The sequence below is a fragment of the Scyliorhinus torazame genome, chromosome 22 (assembly GCF_047496885.1).
Source record: "Scyliorhinus torazame isolate Kashiwa2021f chromosome 22, sScyTor2.1, whole genome shotgun sequence".
Taxonomy (NCBI): domain Eukaryota; kingdom Metazoa; phylum Chordata; class Chondrichthyes; order Carcharhiniformes; family Scyliorhinidae; genus Scyliorhinus; species Scyliorhinus torazame.
This window is the reverse complement of record NC_092728.1, coordinates 80,223,322-80,245,123: the sequence shown is the minus strand read 5'-3', so window position 1 is coordinate 80,245,123 and position 21,802 is coordinate 80,223,322. Positions and strand designations below refer to the sequence as shown.

Genomic DNA, 21,802 nt, shown 5'->3' with positions numbered 1-21,802 from the left:
AGTAATGCTCATTGTGTATTAATACTGTTAAGTTGGTTTGAATTGTATGCAGTAGCAATAATGTTTGTTGTGGTGCCATCCAAAGGCAAGAATGATGTACTACAATAACAGATTATAGTTTGGTCAGTAGGAAATATCTACCTCACAACTTCCATGAGGTAGAAATTGTTCACTTTTTTTGCTACTTTCTGGATGAATACTGGGAGCAAAGGTAACCAAATTTGCAGGATACCTGAGGAACTTGAGACTCTATATTAGTCACAGGTGATTTCTGGACACCCCAAGTGGTTGCCTAAAACAGCGCATATGGCGCCTTTCTATACTTTAGAATGCCTCTGAGAAGTCGCGCTGCCTCCAGCAGAGCAAGTGCCAGGCATGGCTAGCTCAGGTTTCCTAGCGTAGGTGCAACCTAGGAACTCTCGGCCACCAAAATGGTAAGTTGTAATGCGTGTGCAACTCAAAATACCCCTCCTGGCTCCATAGCATTCCTCATAGCTGCTGCTGGCCATAATAGATCTTTCTCAGATAGGAATTCTACCCTCGCGTCTCTTTAGATGTTGGTAACTGGATTTAATTATGTGGTTGTCATTATCTCTCCCGTTTAAACATTTGTTTCTTTCAAAATATTTCATTATTCTTCTTAAATTCAGAAATAACTGTCTTTCTCTTAAATGTCCTTGTTAGTGCTAGTGCAAAATCTATGGTTTAAAAATAATTTAAATAAATAATACCTTGTACAGCTTGTGCTTAATTTTTCTAAAGATGGTCCTTTTGTAGTTTGCAATTGGTCTGAAATTGAGCAGCACAATATACAAAGGATGCACTGCTTTTATATGCAAAACAACCCCAACAACTACCAACCCAGGAACCGCCATTCTTGCCTAAACCAATTCCAAAGATTTGTTGGATTGATGCTGATGCAGTAAAGTTGTCAGAGTCGATAATCTGCTGAAATAAAACTTGGGAGGGGTGGTGGTGTGGTGAATGGGACAAACGGGACGGCCAAAAAGCTTCAGATTCAGCACGATGTAAGATATTTACTAAACCCATTGCTTTACTGTGACCTTTTCTCAATTCAAGTGATTACACAAGAATTAGGACAGCAAAAAGTAACCATCGATTTCGAATAATGTGGAAGTATGTCCATTTGAAATCATTTCGAATTGTGCTTCCTCTCTTCAGCTCACCAATACCAAGTGGAAGATTCCAGCCATACCTTCATTTTTTCCTATTGAGAATAGGGCACAATAGAAAAATCACCACAATATTTAAAACCTGTTTCCTCTTCAGTTAAATCAATTGTATATTCAGCAAAATAGTCACTGATGGGGAAATTTCAACGAAATCAAGCTTTTGTTTTGAGATACTAATATTCCTACATTAAATTTGCGGAGGAGGATTTGTTAAGGTGCAGGATAGGGAGGGGAACCAAATTATTCTTTTTAACCTCCATTTTTTTCATTCCTGGGTGGGGAACTGACTTTCTGACAAGGTCCTGGTCTTTGAAATTTCTTTACGTTCAGTTCTTTTTCACTATAACATAGAACATTACAGCGCAATACAGGACCTTCGGCCACGATGTTGTGCCGACCTGTGAACCCAATCTAAAGCCCATCTACACTTCCCTTATCATCCATATGTTTATCCAATGACCATTTAAATGCCCTTAATGTTGGCGAGTCCACTACTGTTGCAGGCAGGGCATTCCACGCCCTTACTACTCTCTGAGTAAAGAACCTACCTCTTACATCTGTCCTATATCTATCCCCCCTAAATTTAAAGCTATGTCCCCTCGTGCTAGCCATCACCATCCGAGGAAAAAGGCTCTCACTGTCCACCCTATCTAATCCTCTGATCATCTCGTATGCCTCAATTAAGTCACTTCTTAGCATTTATTTTCAGCAGATTTTCCCAGACAATTTTAGTTGTTGGTTTTTCTAAGGATTTCTTAAAACTGCTGGTTATATGAGTTATCCTATATAAGTTTCAGTCTGTCTCTGATTGGTATTGGAAGTAAAAGATGCATCTTTGGTGTAGTAGAAAAAATTGCCCTTTTCTGTTGAGGATTAAACACACAAAGGAGTAGGAGTAGACTATTCAGCCCATCGAGCCTGCTCTGCCATTCAGTTAGATTGTGGGTGATCATCTATCTCAATGTCACTTTCCTGCGCTGTCGCTATAATCAAAGGACAAAGAAAAGTACAGCACAGGAACAGGTCCATTGGCCCTCCAAGTCTGCGCTGACCATGCTGCCCATCTAACCTAAAACCTTCTGCACTTCCGGGGTCTGTATTTCTCTATTCCCATCCTGTTCATGTATTTGCCAAGATGCCTGAAACGTCACGATCGTATCTGCTTCCACCACCACCTCCGGCAGCGAGCTCTAAGCACCCACTACCCTCCGAGCAAAAAAAACTCCCTCGCACATCTACAAACCCCGCACCCCAAACCCATGCCCCCCAGCAATCAACTTTATTTTATTAGTCTCCATCTGTCTTAAACATGATGGCACAGTGGTCAGCACTGCAGCCTCACAGCGCCAGAGACCCGGGTTAGATTCCGACCTTGGGTGACTGTCTGTTTGGACAGTCTCCCGTGTCTGCGTTGGCTTCCTTCCACTATCCAAAGATGTGCCGGTTAGGTGTATCGGATATGATAAATTGCCCCCGAGTGTCCAAAGGTTGGGGTTACTAGGATAGGGTCTAGGTAGGCTGCTCTTTCGGAGGGTGAGTGCAGACTCAATGGACGTAGTGTTGCTAACTTTGGTTGACTCTTAATTTTTTGCCCTTGTGTCTTTACTTAATTTGCTCTGTTTCTATAACCCTTGCTCAAGAGTCGCCAGGTATCTTTATGATACCGCCACGAGGTTCAAGTTCAAGTACTGATCAATAACTCAACACACCAATTAGTAAGATTCAAATCAAAACACATTTATTATACACAGTCAATCACTACTCATGCATAAAACTCCACTTACTCGACTATCACTAACACTAAAAGGCCTATACTTAGTTTTGGGACTAGCCCACCAGGTCAGGGGAACAAATGGCCTTTCGTTCGATTCTGAGTCTGCAGGATTCAAAAGCTGGTATGGACTGGTAGGAACATCTATCTCATTGACTGGAGACTTACTTGGTTGATGCGGCAGCTAGGCAGGTCACTGTCAAGGGTTGTTTCGCTGCTGCTGAGTGTCCCTGCCAAGAAGGACAAATTGAACTTGGGGACTCTACTTTATAGTCCCCAATGGCTTCGCGCCGTTCGGGGCGGACCCCGTATCTGGTTCCAAGTGATTGGACTACGTTCCGATCACTTGGATCGATTTCTCCAATACTGGAGCCGTTCCCTGATCGCTGGGCGGTTCCTGAGTGTCCGTTGGCCTTCCTTTGTTTTGGCTCCTGCTGGCGCCGAGGAGTCTGGCTTGGCCTTATTCACCTTAAATGTTTCAATTGTTCCCGGGGATCGCTCATTAATATGCAGATGGCTGTTGGTTTCAGTGCTGTCTGGGTTTCTGCAAGTTTTAATACACAGGAACTTTGCACCTGCTAGTTTTTCCTGGCTTGACTGAATTTCCCTGTATTCTTTGCGGATCTCCATTTTAAGTTGGGAAGTGGCCAACCCAGGTGGCTACAGTAGTGGCCTCCTGCAATTTAGGGTTCTATGATTCTATGCTCCATGATTGAACTTCCATAGCCCTCGATTCACCACTTTGAGTGAAGCATCACTAGCCGCCTTGGTTCTAAATGGCCTGAGACTCTGTCCTCTGGTTCTCGACTCACCAGCTAGGAGGAACATCTCAAATACATCCACCCTGTCATACAATGGAAGAATTTGTGAAAATTTCAATGAGATCACCTCTCACTCTTTGAAACTCTAGAAAATATAGGCCCAGTTTCTTCAGTCTCTTCTCATAATACAATCCTGGAATCCCAGGGATTATTCTGATGAACCTCCATTGCGCTCCCTCCATAGCCAAGTATGTCCTTCATTCAATGAGGAGACCAAAACTGTGCGCAATTCCAGATGCGGTCTTGCCAAGGCTCTATAAAATTGTCAGCTGATCACAATTGTGTTACCAGACACCTTTACTCTCCTCAAATTGCCTTGCGATGAAGGCCAACATTTGCCTTCCTAATTGCTTGCTGCTACACCTGCTGCTAGCTTTTAGTGATTCATTATAATAATAATATTTATTGTCACAAGTAGGCTTGCATTAACACTGCAATGAAGTTATTGTGAAAAGCCCCGAGGGCACCCAGGTCCCTTTGGGCATCAACATTTACCAACATTTTGTGGTTTAAGAAATTCTCTGCATTTCTGTTTATTTTACAAAAGTGGATAACTTCACACTTATTCACAATATATTGCATCTGTCATGTTCTTTCCCATTCACATGGCCTGTCCAAGTCTTCTTGAAGTCTTCTTAAAGCCTCCTTGCATCCTGCTCACTATGTACATTCCCACCTAGTTTTGTGTCTTCAGCAAATTTGGAAATGTTTCATTTGGTCCCCAAATCCAAATGGTTTATATCAATTGTGATCAGCTGTGGCCCCAGCATTGATCCTTGTGGTAATTTGCGAGTAGATAGCCTGCCATCCCGAGAATGACCCATTTATTATTTCTCAGTTAACCAATTCTCAATGCATACCTGTATATCGTCCCCAATCCCATGTGTGCTAACTGTGTTTACTAATCTCCTGTGATGGACCTTATCAAAAAGGCCTTGTAAAAATCCAAATAGACCACATCCACTGCCTCTCCTTTATGCTACAGGTAACATCCTCAAAAAAAACTCCCGACAGATTTGTCAAATGTGATTTGCCTTGCATAAATCCATGTTGACTCTTCCCAATCATATCATTATTTTCCAAGTGTCTAGTTATCACATCCTTTATAATACATACTAACATTTTCCCTACTTCTGACATAGAGGTCTGTAGTTCTCAGTTTTATCTTTCCCTCCCTTCGTAAATAGTGGGGTTACATTTGCTATTTTCAGGTCTTGAGGAACCTTTTTGGAATCTATAGAATTTTCAAAGATAACCCCCAGTGCACCCACTATCTTTACAGCCACCTCCGTCAACAGTTTTGAGATATAGCTCATCAGGTCGGGGGGATTTATCAACCTTCAATTAATTCATTGAGTACTACCACTATATTAATGCTAATTTTTTTCAGTTCCTCATTTTCACACGTCCCCTTAGGCTTCCTAGTCTTTCTGGGAGATTTTCTGTGTATTTGTGAAGACAACCACAAAGTAATTGTTTAGTTTCTGTGCCATTTCCCTCTTCTCTATTTTAAATTCTTCTATCTCAGCCTGTAATTTGCCCTTGGTAATATTTTCATTTCGGCATGCATAAAGGACCTTTTATAGTCCACATTTGGTTCTCGCTAGCTTGCATTCATATTCTCTTTTCCCTTTCTTTATCAGTTTCTTGGTCCTCCTTTACTGGATTTTAAATTGCTCCCAATCCTTGGGCTTGCCACTTTATCGGGCAACCTTATAAGCCACTTCTTTTGATCTAGTGCAATCTTTAACTTCTTTTGAAAGCCACGGCTTCTTGTTGGGTTTTTTTGTGTCTTAGAGGAATGTATATTTGTTGTCAACCATGTAACACCTCTGTAAATACTAGCCATCATCTGTCTACCATCTAATTTGTTTGATGTATTTTCCCAATCCACCATAGCCAGCTATTTAAACACACTTTAAGGACATGCAGGTTACCCAGCATCTGACTTCCTCCACAAACATCTCGTCCAAATCTCTGCTGTACATATCCTAGCCCACAATGACTATTTGACCCAACACTCCCATCCTTGTTGATTTACACTGGATCACTTTCATACCCTAATAAAAGCACCTTATTGAATGAGCTTTTGTCACCTCCCCAACCTTTCTGTCTTTGGTTCCATCTTCATTTTCCTCAACTTGGAATGCTTTTCCACATTAAAGACGTGACATAAATGCACTTCATTTCTACCATCTGATCAGAGTACGTGTGCTGGAGTGCCAGAAAACTAACATTTATTTTAACCCCCCTACCGTAATCATTGCCTTGAGTCTGATACTCCTATTGCTACATTAATGCCCCATTTACTTAAGGGTAACATCTATTAATTGAAAGCAATCAGTAATATAAATTAGAGGATGTTGGAATGTTCAGATGAATTTTTGATACCCTAACCCAGTAATAATCATAAGACTTGATTTTTATTGTGTGCAATTTTTGCACATGGATGTAGTCAGGACTTGTAAAAGTACCAAAAGGAATAGCAGCAACCTTAAATAGAATTCTGGGTGGTTTGATAAGATTTGGGATAATCACTGCTTAGTTGGTTTACTCCAGACCATTAGTTTACAGGATTAAATGTTTGATGTATACTGCAGTTTCAATGCAATTTGTAAACTAATATTAACAACAAGTATTGCATTGATATTTCACAAGCTTGGTGATATCTGCTTTTTTTTTTTGGGGGGGGGTAGATTTTGCGTACAACTCAACAATGAAACATACAAAAGTCAGTTCTATTAAATAGATATTGTGAAGCATTCTGGAATTTGCAGTGTAGTGTATGTCTTACTTGAGAATTAACTGAATTTAGTAGTGTTTTCATTCTAATTTTTTCATTCTGAATCTGAAAACATAAAATACCTAATAATTATTCCCTACTGAATTGAATATAGTACCTTGCTTAAAGTTGTTTGTCTACTGAAAAAAAAAGCTACATTAGAAATTGAGACCCAAGCCACTCGAAAGATTAAGAATGCTCTGCTTACTCAGGAGTGAAATCATCAAATTAAACTGTTTGTGCTGACAAAAGACAAATTTGGTTTTCAGCAAACGGTGCAAGATAGTTTGATTGCTCGGCTTGTCCAGGGATGCTCTTGGCAGACACTTGTAATGAAATGTGGAGCGTTTGCATAAAATTAAAGTGTTGCAGGCGATCAGCAGTTCAGCTATAGGAAGGCAAGAAGAGATCTTCCTCAATCTCTTGTGAATAAACTTACTCCCCTGACACTGAAGTTGTTTCATATTCATAAATCAGCTTTTTGTGCATTGGCAATGTCGGCCTGCGGAGCAAGCATTACCACCTAGAGACTAGGCCTCTCAGCCAGGAACCAGGGTGAAAAATGATCACAATTGATGGGGCTGCGGAGTGCACCAAATTTTTACACAGAACAAGCAGCAAATTGAATAACAATGAGTAAGTGTGAATAAGCACTCTGTCACACCATTCTGACACTGATGGATGAGAAGGTCCTAAATGTTGTACTTTCGCCGCTGCACAGATCCTGTACTCTGGCAGGCTTCAGAATAAGGAACAGGCTGAAGTGGCAAATGGGGCCTTGGGTACTTAAAATGGACTGCTGTGTAGCATTACAGCAGGGTTAGGAGAATGCCACAAAAGGCATTTAGGAAAAATGAGAAATCCTGTTTAAAGGAACTAATTATAATGTTCTTGAAAAGGTGACAGCGTTTCAAACAGTGAGACTCGTATAACCCCAAGACCTTCTGTTACGGTTTAAATTTAATACGTGAACTTGTAGGTGTATAGAAAAAAATAGAATTCTTTAAGTCATCTTGAAAGTCTACTTATGAGCCTAGCTTGTACATTTTAAAAAGCTAAATGTCTTAAATATTCAAAAAGCAATGTCTTTAAAGGTCAAACTTCAGAATGTTGGCTTGCACCAGAACTTGTGTCACTGATCAGGCATGTCAGTTCTTTCATACTCATTCAAACATTACACCAATTTTAACAACTAGTGTATCTTTGGTGCATGGTTCGTCCATCACACAGAAAATCCCTTGTGTTGCCATGTTTTACAAAACTAACTTTAAGCCCATCAATGTTTAGCTTGGGATGAAAGGATAAAGGAGTACTTGCCCGTATTTGCATATTAATTGTTGAAGCCGACTGTAAGGCATTCAGTACATTTTCATTTAAAAAAAAAATATTTAAAATCTTGAGCTTTCCAAACTTAATTGAAGTGCTACCATTTTTATTATTATATTTGGGGTAGTGAATGAGGTTGTGAGTTTGTGTCCCGCATCTTCTGCTCTGACATCCTGGTCTCCGTTGTGCTGATTTGGGGGGAGGAACCAAATAGATGGCTCTTCGTAGTGGAGGGATATTTGAGAAAGTGTTATCCCAGGTCCCTGTTGTAGCACAGTGGTTAGCACTGTTGCTTTACAGCGCCAGGGTCCTAGGTTCAATTCCTGGCTTGGGTCACTGTCTGTGCGGAGTCTGTACGTTCTCCACGTATCTACGTGGGTTTCCTCCCACCAAGTCCCGAAAGACGTGCTGTTAGGTAATTTGGACATTCTGAATTCTCCCTCTATGAACCTGAACAGGCACCAGAATGTGACGATTAGGGGCTTTTCGCAGTAACTTAATTGCAATGCTAATGTAAGCCTACTTATGACAATAAAGATTATTTAAAAATTACCTGCATGCAAAAGTCATATACGGTAATCTTTACTACCACCAGACTTTGCTTCCTGAACATAGCTGCAATAGTAAAATTTTCCTAGCTTGTGCCGTGGGTCCTGAGTAAATCTGTCCTCCTTTCTATGTCACCTTCCAGCATATTATGAACTTTCATTCATTATATTAAAATTTTAAACCCACAATGGCCACTGCAAATCATGTGCGCTTTGGCATTTTGAACTCCAGACAGTCCTTAGTCGCAAGCAAATTCTTACTTAAATATGGACATCGACAGTCGTCCGTCGAATAAACATTTGTTTAAGGATGCACCTTCAACAAAAATTTTGTAGTATTCCTGCAGACTTGTCTTTCTGATTCACCGTGAACAAAATAATAACCAAAATTCAATGTGTGTTAGCCAAAAGTGAATTTTAAGGTGTCAACTGGCAACAACGGATGTGTAATCAACCCACCACCCCTTTTTGGGGGAAAAAGGGACTTTGAACTTATACAATTCATGTGATAAGATTGCTATTTTGTTGCCCGCATTTAAAATAACTGCAAGAGCTATTCTGCGGAGTTTATCAGACAGCTATCAAACCAGCTGCACATTATCCAAGCAGCCACAGTAATAAATAGCAATACCATGAAAGTGGGAGAAAGGCCCCTTCCAGGTTGTTCCAACTTCAATTGCACCTGAGAACCATCCCCCAGACAAATTGACTACAAGAAGCCTCGCAGCTCACTGAGAATCCAATGCTTTACAAGATCAACTCATTTAAGAAACTGCAGATCTGCCATGAAAGAGACTTGAGACATTAAAGTTGTTGCGTGTGTGTGTGTGTTTGCTCCAAGGGTAAGAAAATATACACATTTTACATTTCAACAAATTGATCACGACAACAAAGGGAAAACACAAATGTTGTCGGTGACAAAAATAGCTACTTTTGAAGGATAAATTTGAAGATAGTTTACTTGCCAATTTGTATTTAATATTCCCCTTCTGAGTTAACGTAACCTACAAATAGTAATTTTTATCAGCTCCTCCTATTTGATGTGTTGTATCTGCATTTTCTACCACTAGCGCAGCGTTCAAGATAATAGTTTTGAACAGATACTTGTTTACCAATAAATATTATTGGAAAAGGGGGGTGGGAATAATTAAATTATTTGGAGAGATAGAGGAAATCTGATGCTGAAATAAAATTCTTTAAAGACGGAGATGTATATTCTGTTTTTGCCAATTGTATTATCACATAGAACTGATACGGTTAACATATAGAATGAAGAATTATCTTATTTAGTTGCAGTATTTGTTACCGAAAAAAGTTTTCTCTCCTCGCATTTCAGGAGAATCCAAGAGATGATAATGTTGAAAATTATTTTTAAACAAAGAACTCAATTTTGTACATTATGATTTAAAACCTTCCTTTAGATTTCAGTTTGCCAAATTCGATGAGCACTCTCTTTTGCTTTGTGCTCTGAAATATGGTTCTTTTATATTTTTCACACAAAACCTTACTGCTCAAGCAGTGGCTGTCTGATTATTTTTCTTGCCTTGTTTCATAGTTGCCCTTTAGTCTTTTGGCTTGCGAAGTGAGCAGCTTTCCCACACTGGTCAGACATTATTAGTGGCCAAACTGATGTCATTTGGGAGCAGGGAGGGGAAAATGAGAATTTTGCCAACGTTTAAGGGTGTGGTTATGGTCAACCCTTACCATAAAATGTTCCATTTGAGAGAAATTTCAAATTAATGATTTATTTCGACAAACAGTTGTGTATCACTTTAAGTGTCTATATTCATAAGTTGCAATCACATTGAAGTTGCAATTGTAAAATTTGAACTGTGGACTTAATGAAATCTGTTTCTAATTATTTTAAGCAAAATGTTAGTTCATTGTAGGTGTTCAACTAACCTTTTCAGAAATTGAAATTTTAATTTTTAAAATGCATACATCTTATAAACTTAATTTCAAACATGTAAACTGTTCTCTATAGGTTATTGGATTTCAATAAGGCCCTATTAATTGGGTATACAGCCATCACTGTATTTCCGCATAACTATGGAAAAATAACTGGCTGGAGGAAGGATGCAATGTTTTTAAATAATGCAAATGTTTTGCTCCTGTGTGACTGAGGAGCTTGTTTATCAATACTTTGAGTGTGGCAAGTTAATGTGAATATAGAATGTAATAATATATGGTGCTGATGCATAATTTGCATTTAACACCTTGCTGCCACTTCAGGATGTCAAGAAGCACATTGCTATTGATGGATTACTTTTTGAAGTGCAGTTCATGTTATGTAGGTAAACATGGCAACCCATCTGTACACAGCAAGGTACCACAAACAGCAGATGAGAGAATGAGCAAGTAGACTGTCTTTGGTGTTGTTGGTTGACACAGGAAAAAATATTTTTTCCCTTATTTTTGAATCGTCCCATTTTCTTTCCTCCTTTTTGAATAGCTCCATGGTATATTCAGTTCTTATGCGGTGATATATTTTATGGAGTCAAACTAGCCGAGGTCTTGGCCAGAGACCTGAAATCTTAACTGTGTTTCTCTCTCCACAGATCCTGCCAGACCTGCTAAGTATTTTCTATCTTTAATATGCCCAATATTTTGCAGGAGATTGTTTTTGTTGTAACCTCAGACCTCCTATTATTGAAAACCAAAGTTTAGTCTAGTCTGAGCTAAGTCTAGGTAGGACATAAACCTAGTGCCACATGAATTGTTAACGGACTGCATATATTTATTGGATCTGCACTTGTTCGCTTGTCCACGCATGTTTTTACCCCAGCACAACTGCCAATTATGAATAGCTACCCAAGAATGTAAGTGTCCTGGAGGTTTCGGAATTGAACGAGATGGGTGGTTTCATTATTCAAATTCTTTAGAAGAGATCAATCTGCCAGGTGGACCCACAAGCTTGCAACGGCAGCAGTCAGACTATGTATGCCCAAGGCTTCAGAACTACACATGTCTCTGCTTTGTCCTGAGGTGTTATTAAAGCTAAACTGTGATGTAAATTCTTGCAACCTTACAGAAAACAGCGATACTTGCCCTAACTAACTTTAACCCAATTTGTGAACTCTAGGCAGCAACAAAGAATTGAAAATCAATCTAATGCTGACAAAATGTATTTTCAAATGCATTATTCGTTTAGGATGCTAGCCACAAAGGAACGCTTTATGTGGCTATAATGTAAACGTACTGCCTGGAAGCAACACCGCAACCTATAAAGGTTGTTTCACCAGCTATAGATTACTTGTTTTAGTTGAAGATTCACAACAATAAATTTTTGCTTCAGGTAAATGTCATCTGAACAAGATGCTGCTGCAATAACATTATAGAACAGCTTTTTAAAAGTCATCTGTTCTTTTTTTAAAAATTTAGAGTTCCCAATTCATTTTTCCAATTAAGGGGCAATTTAGCATGGTCAATCCACCTAGCCTGCACATCTTTGGGTTGTGGGGGCGAAACCCACGCAAACACGGGGAGAATGTGCAAACTCCACACAGACAGTGGCCCAGAGCCGGGATCGAACCTGGGACCACGGCGCCGTGACGCAGCAGTGCTACTCACTGTGCCATCGTGCTGCCCCTAAAGTCAGCTGTTCTATATGATTAGTTAAACTATAAACTGAGTGATCACAACAGGCCACAGTTTGTTGTTGTCTTAATGTCAGTTATCAGAAACACATTTTCTAAAATTATACAAGATTTTCTTATTTAAATAGAAGAGTGCATGGGACTTGATTAATCTGGTGAGCCTTTTCATCCACTGGCCATGTGTATGTATGTAATTTATGGATGTAAGTATTTATAATATTATTTGATTTTTTTAATATCAGGATTATATTTTAATTCGCAAATCGTTCCAAAAACTACTTAAATGCCAAAGAGTTCTCAAGAAATGGTTTGCAGAACGTACAAAATTAAGACTGGCTCTATGATTTTGATATAGTAGCTTTCTGTGCCATGTTACTGTTTGTATTCTTAAAATTTTGTCTCAAACTGTTAGCACAGTGTTAATTCTAGTTATTAACATTCATCCTTTACTTAATCCCACACAATAGTGGAAGCCAGGCAGTAGGTTCTGGCCAATCCACCTTCCCTGCACATCTTTTGGTTGTGGGGGCGAAACCCTCGCAAACACAGGGAGGAATGTGCAAACTCGACACAGACAGTGACCCAGAGCCGGGATCGAACCTGGGATCTCGGCGCTGTGAGGCAGCAGGGCTACCCATTGCGCCGCTGTACTGCCCCGTCACTGAATTTTAAACCTAGAATATTTTCTCAAGTTCATGGTTTGAATCCATAACTCTGACTGGGCCAGGTATTTTGCCAACTGAACTGAGCAGAGGCCTGCTTTCCTTTACTCCATCCCAGTGGATATGCACCCAGAAAATTAAGTTGTTTTGATAGATGCTTTAACTCTTCAGTTGACAGTCATTGCTTTATTATATACCCTTTTGGTTCCTTGCAGCTTTAAGCAATAGATTTTGTTTATGAAAATTGCTCCGTTCTAATCGTCCTGAGTTTAGTGATATTTTATCCCAGGGTTATCTGTCAGATTGAATATGACTATTCAGCATACTGATCAATTTATTTCTTGTAAATCGGGTGCTTCCTGGCGTTGTATTTGATCTATAATCAGACTGCTTAAATGTTGCTGATGAGAAAGTCAGTATTTTTTCTCAACACCATAACTGTCAAGTTGTATTATGCCATTACATATTCACCAGAATTGATAAAGTCAGCAGGACATCTCATTCAAAAGCCTTTAATCGCTACCTCTTTTCAATTCAAATCCATTGCGGAGGTCGACCAGTGTTCACAAATCACTTTAAATGGGACGTGCTGTTCCTCGTGCAGGTCTGCTAAATGAGAAGTAGTATGCAGAGTTACTTAAAACAGTAATAAATGCCAAAAAGTTATTTTAATTGGATTGAAAAATAGGCACCAAATGCATTTCTCAGCAGAAATAGAAGTTTCTGAACCATTTAGTAACTATATAGCAGATGGGATGATGTGTTTTAAAGCCCCATGTTTTGCTCTGTGGCACAAATTGTTAACATTTCTCATTTTCAAAATGATGCTGAATTGCTTTTAATGCCTAATATAGAAGCTGTTGTATATTTGCTGTATGGGAGGATTAGGTGTTGGTAAGATTACACCACATGCAGTTGCAGTCCCATCTCATTGGATATTCACTGACCGTTTGAAATTGACAGATAACCTATTTTTACACAATTTTAACATTTTGCAATTAGTATTTTTAACTATGGCAGTCCAAATAGAGGCAACAGTGGTTTAGATAATGAAAATTACTTGATGTTGATGGACAGGTGTCAGTGAAAGAGATCTATAGTTTATGGGAAAGGAGTACATTTTGGAATCCAAACTGTTTAGCAAAGCGCAGCACAATGTGCAGGATGTAATTTGTCCAGCAATCTGTCTTAACTTTGAACTTCTGCAGCACCACTGAACTTCATTCTGTCTTGGCTCATCTGCTGCTGAAACCCTCATCCATGCCTTTGTAACCTCTAGACTGTACTATTCCAATGCACTCCTGGCTAGTCTCCCACATACTACCCTCCGTAGACTTGAAGTCTTTCATAACTTTGCCCATGTCTTAACTCCAAGTAAATCCCATTTCCCAGTCATCCATGTGCTTATTTTAAAGGTGCTATATAAATATAAGGGTTTTTTTCCAATTAAGGGGCAATTTAGCATGGCCGATTCACCTATCCTGCACATCTTTGGGTTGTGAGGGTGAGACCCACGCAGACACGGGGAGAATGTGCAAACTCCACACAGACAATGACTTGGAGCCGGGATCGAACCCAGGTCCTCGGCGCCATGAGGCAGCAGTGCTAACCACAATGCCACCGTACCGCCCCAAGTTTTCTTTAAAATGTTGCTATATTCAGAGCTTGCTTTCTCTATATATTGATGGACAGGTTGATACTCTGAAAACAAGTTTATAACCTGGCTTGGACATACAGTTACTGTACATTTTCTCCACAATTTCATCTCTAGCTGATCAAGTATATTGCTCTGTTGCTGTTTCAGCCGTAGATGATTACATGCATGACTTTCCAATCTTGGGGCTTTTTTGTGGGAAGGCCCTCCATGTTCAAAAGGCCAAATCCAGGTTGTCCCTCTAATGAATGGTCAATAACTGCACGATAGGTTGCCTGGTAAGGGAAGGAATTTTAAAAAATTAAATGTTTAAATTTATATGGTGCCTCATCATGTCCTCCGATGTTCAAAAGCACTTCACAGCCTTTGAATTGTTTTAAGTGTAATCATTTTGACATAGGCCACCACTATCAATACAACATGGTTCAGCAAACAACAAATTAGATGAGCGGTTAGATACACCTGTATTTGGAAATGTTGATTGAGGGAGGAATGTTGTCCTACTTCACTGAATAAGACCATGGAATTTCTTAACATGTATCTGGACAAGTGATGGTGGTGGGACACAGTTTAACGTCACATCCAAAAGACAACACCTCCACCAATGGAGCATTCCTCCGTTTCCAAGAGTCGGTGCAGACTCGATGGGCCGAATGGCCTACTGCACTGTAAATCCTGTGATAATCTGTGATAACCTGTTACTCCATTGATATATCAGTCTTGACTTTATGATCTATTTCTCTAGAGGGTTCAAACCAGTAGTGTTCTGACTCAGCGGTGAAAGTAATTCCAAATAAAGCAAGCTGACCCTCCGGTATTTCAGCAGTCATTCTTTTGTCACTGCTAGTCCAACATAGGAGGTATTTTAATCCTAGCCTGCATTTCTTATATGTTTAATTTGCTCTTTAATTCTGTAATTGACCTAAGCTTTAATAGCTGTTCATAGTGATATATTCCATATTTTAATCTTTTGTTTTAAAAAATTATCCTTCTAACACTTTTTTATGCTTCCAATAATGTCCCTAGATTTTATATCTGAAAGGGCGAGTTTGTCATCGTTGAAACGTGTTCCCACCCACCTGCAGTCTGATTTTATTTTCAAGATTGCATGTGGTATGGTAACCAACACAACAGCCTTTCTTCTGCATCTGCTTTTGCAACTGACTGGACAGCGAATAGAAGGGCCGGACCTAATTTGATTTGGAAGTCAATTTTCAAAACAAATTGAGAAAAATGTAGACAGTTACAAAAATTTGAGATTGCATTATTATTAGACCAGCAGGGGAGCAGGACAGGAAAACAAATTGTGTTGTCCATCTGCCTTCAATCCATCCAACCTGTGTACCAATGGTCTTTAAAAGTGTGAAGTTAATTACAGTACATGCAACTACAACTAATAATATGCTTAAATATTTTTGCACTTTTATTTTTGTAAAGCTTAACATAATACATGTGATTTTTAAATTCTTAAACAGGTTCTGGATCTTTGGCCGCAATGGCAGTATTTGAAGACCGATACAAGCCTGCCATGGAGGTGAGTGTGACCATTGTAAATAATAGCTCATAAGCTTGCATTCTTAATGATCCGTAATACAAAGAAAAGAAGAATCGAAATGTAATTTTCATTTTCTAAATTTTCTGTTCCCAAAAAGATGAAAGGAAATTATTTGAAAATCAGACTTTAAATAGAACTTGTAAAGTAGACCAGTCAGCCTGTTTTTAATGCCCTTAAGTAACACGGTGAAGACAGTATTGGATATGTTTTTTCCTTTCCTATCCCTACCTCACATATGAAGAAATTATTACCTTTAATGTGAATATATGTTTCTTGTCTAGTCTGCATTATGTAACTTTAGATTTGATACAAATAAAGAGCTAACCAAAATGTCCCTTTTGAACACGAAGACTTAAAAGAATAACATTTATATTGTAGATAAATTAAAGAAATGTGCAACTTAAGTTTTAAAGAAACCTTTTGAAGGATGATAAGATTATTTATTCTACAATAAAGGAAGGTAGATGAGGAACAGCATAATCAATTGGAATAATTATTTTCGATGTTGGAGCCTCGTTTGTGCAGTAGGTAGCGCGTCAGTCTCATAAATATTTTAGATGTTATACAAGGAATTGTATATTAACCAAGCAAGTTTTGAAAACAGCAAGAAATTTTTCTGGTTCTTAAAAAGCATGTTTTAAATTACGAAGGGACCATATTTAGAGAAAAAAATAAGATTGCGATGGAACATGATTGGTGTCGTCAAATCATTGACACATATGGGCTTCAAGTGTAAACTCAGATTCTCGAGCATTAGGGCATTAAGTATAAAATTCACTATTTTAATGAGGCTAGAGAAAACGCTCTTTCCCCTACAAGTTGTAAAAATCTGAGTCAGTTGCATAAATGATTTACTTCTTTATCGTTCCCCAGTAAAGTAGGATGAAAGAGTTTTCCCCTTGGTGTCTTCTTTATTTTAAATTGGACAGAATAAAATAAAGAAGGAACAACAGTTAGCCCTTCAGTCTGTACCACAGGCAAGACTTGAAAGTGACTGCACTTTTTGAAGCAACAAAATGGGTACGAACAATTGGAGAAATGAGTCCAGCTAGGAGACAGTAAAGTTCAGTGCTTTGCTGTACGAAAGGGGGAAAAAAGAACCATAGAAAAGGACAGAAATATATATCTTTCGCAAGGATTTATCAAATTTTGAAATTGGTTGTTGATTCATTGTTGAACATGAAGTCAAAGAGCATTTTAATTAAACAAGGTAATTTCGACAACACATGGAATTCTTAGAAGACTAGAAAAATGATAACTGGAGATTAAGCTGAAAGAAATTATTGATATAAATGGTACAGCTTGTCATAGAATTTACAGTGCAGAAGGAGTCCATTCGGCCCATCGAGTCTGAACTGGCCGTTTGAAAGAGCACCCTACTTAAGCCCACACCTCCACCCTATCTCCATGACCCAGTAACCCCACCTAACATTTTTTGGACATGAAGGGCAATTTAACGTGGCCAATCCACCTAACCTGCATATCTTTGGACTGTGGGAGGAAACTGGAGCACCCGGAGGAAACCCACGCAAACACGGGGAGAACGTGCAGATTCCTCACACACTGTGACCCAAGACGTGAATCAAACCTGGAACCCTGGAGCTGTGAATCAACAATGCTAACCAGTGTGCTACCATGCCACCCATGATCCAAAAGATGAGCCTTAAGTTTTAATTTCTTGTATTTTTAAAGAAAAAACCTATTCTTTACATCTTACCTACACCTTCTCCACTTTCCCTAATGACTAAAATTTAGAAAATCTGAGTGGAGAAAAATATCCTCAATCTTCCCGAGTTTCCATCTGATAACTTGGCCTTGAAAGGCCAATATAACAAACCAGATCCCATCCTTAAGTAATAGTTTTTTTCTAGCATTAAAGAAGGCTGGTAACGAGACTATTGGCCCAAGTGTCACATGTAGTTTTTAAAGTAATTACCTTTCTAGATGCTTTTACCTTGTTGAACAATGGACTATTCATTTGTAGCATGGAGGTTGAATGGTATAGATAGTTGTTATTACAGTAGCTCTACATTACTGTTGCTAAGAACAAAAGAAAACTGTTGATAAGTTTGAGTCAGATGATTTCATTTAGTATGCATTCTCCTGCTGCTTTTCCCCGAAAGCAGGAAATTTGGAGTGCATCAAGAACCAGTTGCAAAATGTACAGCCTCCATGCGAGGGCATAACATTGCACCAGCTTCACATCACACCAGCTCTTGTATTTTTACCTGATCAGTTGTTGGCATTTTTAAAACTGAAGCACATTAAATGTTCAATATAACACTGTTGTAAGAAGGGGAGAATCTCAACCCCAAAAAGTTAGTTGGGGTTGGTAGGGAGGTTACCAACTGCAGCCCACCACTTTTAGTTTTAAGGGGTGGGAGTACATGGGGGCAGATTGATGGGTTTTGACGAATCCATTCCCTGGAGACAGATAATCAACTTAAATATAATAATGTGGCGATGCCGGCGTTGGACTGGGGTGAGCACAGTAAGAAGTCTTACAACACCAGGTTAAAGTCAAACACTAGCTTTCGAATCACTAGCTTTTGGAGCACAGCTCCTTCCTCAGGTGAATAAAGAGGTGGGTTCCAGAAACACATATACAGACAATGTCAATGATGCAAGACCATACTTTGAATGCTAGACTTTGCAGGTAATTAAGTCTTTACAGGGCCAGACGGAGCAACTGGAGAGAGGGATAATCACAGGTTAAAGAGGTGTGAATTGTCTCACGCCAGGACAGTTGGTAGGATTTGCAGGCCCAGGCCAGATGGTGCGGGATGAATGTAATGCGACATGAATACAAGGTCTCAGTTGAGGCCGTACTCATGTGTGAGGAACTTGGCTATAAGTTTCTGCTCGGCGATTCTGCGTTGTCGCGTGTCCTGAAGGCCGCCTTGGAGAACGCTTACCCGAAGATTATATAATGAGGCTGCATGCCACAAAGCCCTTCTCGCTTCACTGCTCCGTGCTCCAGATCTTACCTTCTGTCCAGCCCTGGATCCCGTTTCCAATCCTCCCCAACCCCACTTTGCAAACCTCCTCACCACTGACTTACCTGTGCAATCCTGAGCCTCCATGCAAGAGTCTGTTTTTGTGCTCTTCTCCCTTGTGCCGTAAGTTAAACAAGGAAAACTGCTGACCTTGCACACAACAGCACATCAGACAGGCGCGCACCACCTTTAAACAATGGTGATCTGGGTGCCACAAGATCCTTGTGCGCCACTGACTTCTGAAAGTAGGACCTTATTGAAACTGTTTCATGTTGATGTGTATTCACTCAATGCAGATAGATTACAAGAATGAACTTGCCACAAGATGGCGTAATGCTCAACATGCTGCAAATACATCATAATAATAATACCCTTTTATTGTCACAAGTATGAAATTACTGTGAAAAGTCCCTAGTCGCCACATTCCGGCGCTTGTTCGGGCAAACTGGTACGGGAATTGAACCTGTGCTGCTGGCCTTGTTCTGCATCACAAACCAGCTGCCTAGCCCACTGAGCTAAACCTGCTCTTTTGACTTTATCTTGGCATCTCAATGGGAAACTAAAATTTTGCATCCTGCCTAATTAAGTCACACTGCCCACCACGTTTCCTGCCTTTATAGGCTTCATAAAATATCCCATCCGTTTCCTATTGTGACTATCACTGGAGGAAGGCATGGATTGAAAGTTCATGTTCACACTGAAAGGCTTTGCAACGGGTTTTGTCAATTATGTAATACTGACTATCAACATCAATATTGCTATACACATCAATATTGAGAAAGTGTAGTGGCTCCATTGAGCCTGCTATGGTTCAATGAACTATTATAGCTGTTATGGAGAAAAGGGATTTAAAAGTGGCAAGTAGAAGAGGATCTATGTAAGTACCTACAGCCATATAAAGGAATTAATAAAGGATTAATAGTGGTACATTAGAATGTTCTGTAACAGCTGTGGAATTAGATGCGGGAGTAAGTTTATTGAAACGGAGGAATAGGCATATTCAGATCTCAAGCCAATTCCACCATTCATGGCTGAGCTCTTATTGACTCTGCCTACACACCTTGGTTCGTAACTCTTAATGTCCTTGTCTAACAATCTGAAAATCTCAGTTTTGAAATTTTCAAATGACTCCCTGTCTCTTAACTCCTAATCAATTCCCTATCGAAGCCGATGGATGTTCCCAATTTCATGCACAGTCGTTTTAGTTGATAGTTTCATTGCAACCTTGTCAAATGGGGAGAGCGCTGTGGAATTGGAGTTTGAAAGTAGTATAGATGAGAGATGGCAAACAGTAAGTTGCTTTGGTTTGCAGATGGGACAGGTAGTGACATATTGCACTATGTAGAGTTGATGGTTAATTAAATGTAAGGGCCTTGAAGTATATATGTGTTGTCTTTTGCGGAGAGCTAGCATCAGCCAACACATTTTTTACAGCTGCTAATGTCAGATAACAGTTCATGTTTTATGTTAAGGAAAGAACCAAAGGTGATGAGCATGCGTATAAATATAGATCGTCAAATGTGCTGCAGGATATTCTTTCCAGTCCTCTAGGAATCTGTTGTCTGTGAAATGCAAGGGCATGGGTTTGAGTGATCGGGATTTTAATGCTAGAGGAATATCCTGGAGATTTTGCTTGATTTGTTTTTGGGTCAGGAAAAAAGAATGTAATTGCTTGGAATTTGGGCCTTTGTTCCCTTGGGAGATTAAAGTGAGCACTGTGTGAAATTTGTATATAGTTCCCTTAACCTTTAGATTATTGGTGCTTTCTGTTTATATGCCACTCCCTGCTGAACCATTTTAATATGAACCATAATGTTACTAAATCACATAATTTAATAGGTTACATTGTAATGAGACATCAAAATAAAGATCTTGAACTGAAATTTCTGTATAATACATGTTTATTAGCTTTGTTTTTCAAACTGTGGTCATAATTTAGCTGTATGTTTTGCGACAGCTTTATTTTTTTCACTTTGAAGTGGCAGTGTAGCTGTTTTGACCAGTCAGTAATTTGGGAGAGAGAATTCTTTTTAAAAGTTTTTCTGCAGACACCTATAATACATAGCCAGCACATCCCTAAACATTGTTTGTAACTCAGTCGCAAATATATCGAGTAACATTTTTTTCTGATTCTTGGGGCGTGGGTGTTGCTGGCAAGGACGACATTCATTGCAGGTGAGAAGGTGATGGTGAACCACCTTGAGCCCCTGCGGTCTGTTTGATTTTTCTGTAGCAGTTCGATATAACAGAGTGGCTTGCCAGGTCATTTTAAAGCTCAGTTAGGAGTCAACCATGTTGCTGAGGGTCTGGAATCACACACAAGCCACAACTGGGTACGGGCAGCAAATTTCCTTCACTAAAGGACTTAATTGAACAAGATGAGTTTTTACAACAATCGATGATCATTGAGATAGTCCCCATTAATGATGCTAGCTTTATATTCCACATTTGTCATTAATTGAATTTAATTTCCACCAGCTGCCGTGGCGGGATTTGAATCCATGGGCTGAATTTTCCACCATTGGGATGCTCCGTTTTGCCGGCAGCCCGGGGTTTCCCGATGGCATGGGGCTGCCCCCCCATTGACCAGCCGGCGAAACGGAGCATCCCGCCGGCGTGCTGCACCAGAAATCTGGCGCGGCCGGTCGGAGAATCCAGCCCCTTGTCTCCAGGGCATTAGCCTGGGACTCTGGATTACTCAACAAGTGAAATTACCACTGCACCACCACCTCCCAGCTATACCCTGTTTAAATAGTCCTGAATTGAGAAGTTTTGTTATTATGTAGTTTAAACAAATAAACGGGTAGCAATTAAAAAAAATATTACCTACCCCATTATAAAGTAGTTGGGAATTGGGTGCAAAAGTTTATTGTTTGTCGCTGTCTGCATAGTTGTTAG

The 21,802-nt window shown here is 39.6% G+C and overlaps 1 protein-coding gene across 1 annotated transcript in view; it reads left to right on the top strand.

The window, feature by feature from the left end:
* Nucleotides 1–21,802, top strand: part of psmb7 (proteasome 20S subunit beta 7) — an 85,275-nt gene that overhangs the window by 30,453 nt on the left and 33,020 nt on the right. Inside the window, exon 6 of the mRNA XM_072488431.1 lies at nucleotides 15,829–15,887. Coding sequence (XP_072344532.1) covers nucleotides 15,829–15,887 — 59 coding nt within the window. The remainder of the gene's footprint in view (nucleotides 1–15,828; nucleotides 15,888–21,802) is intronic.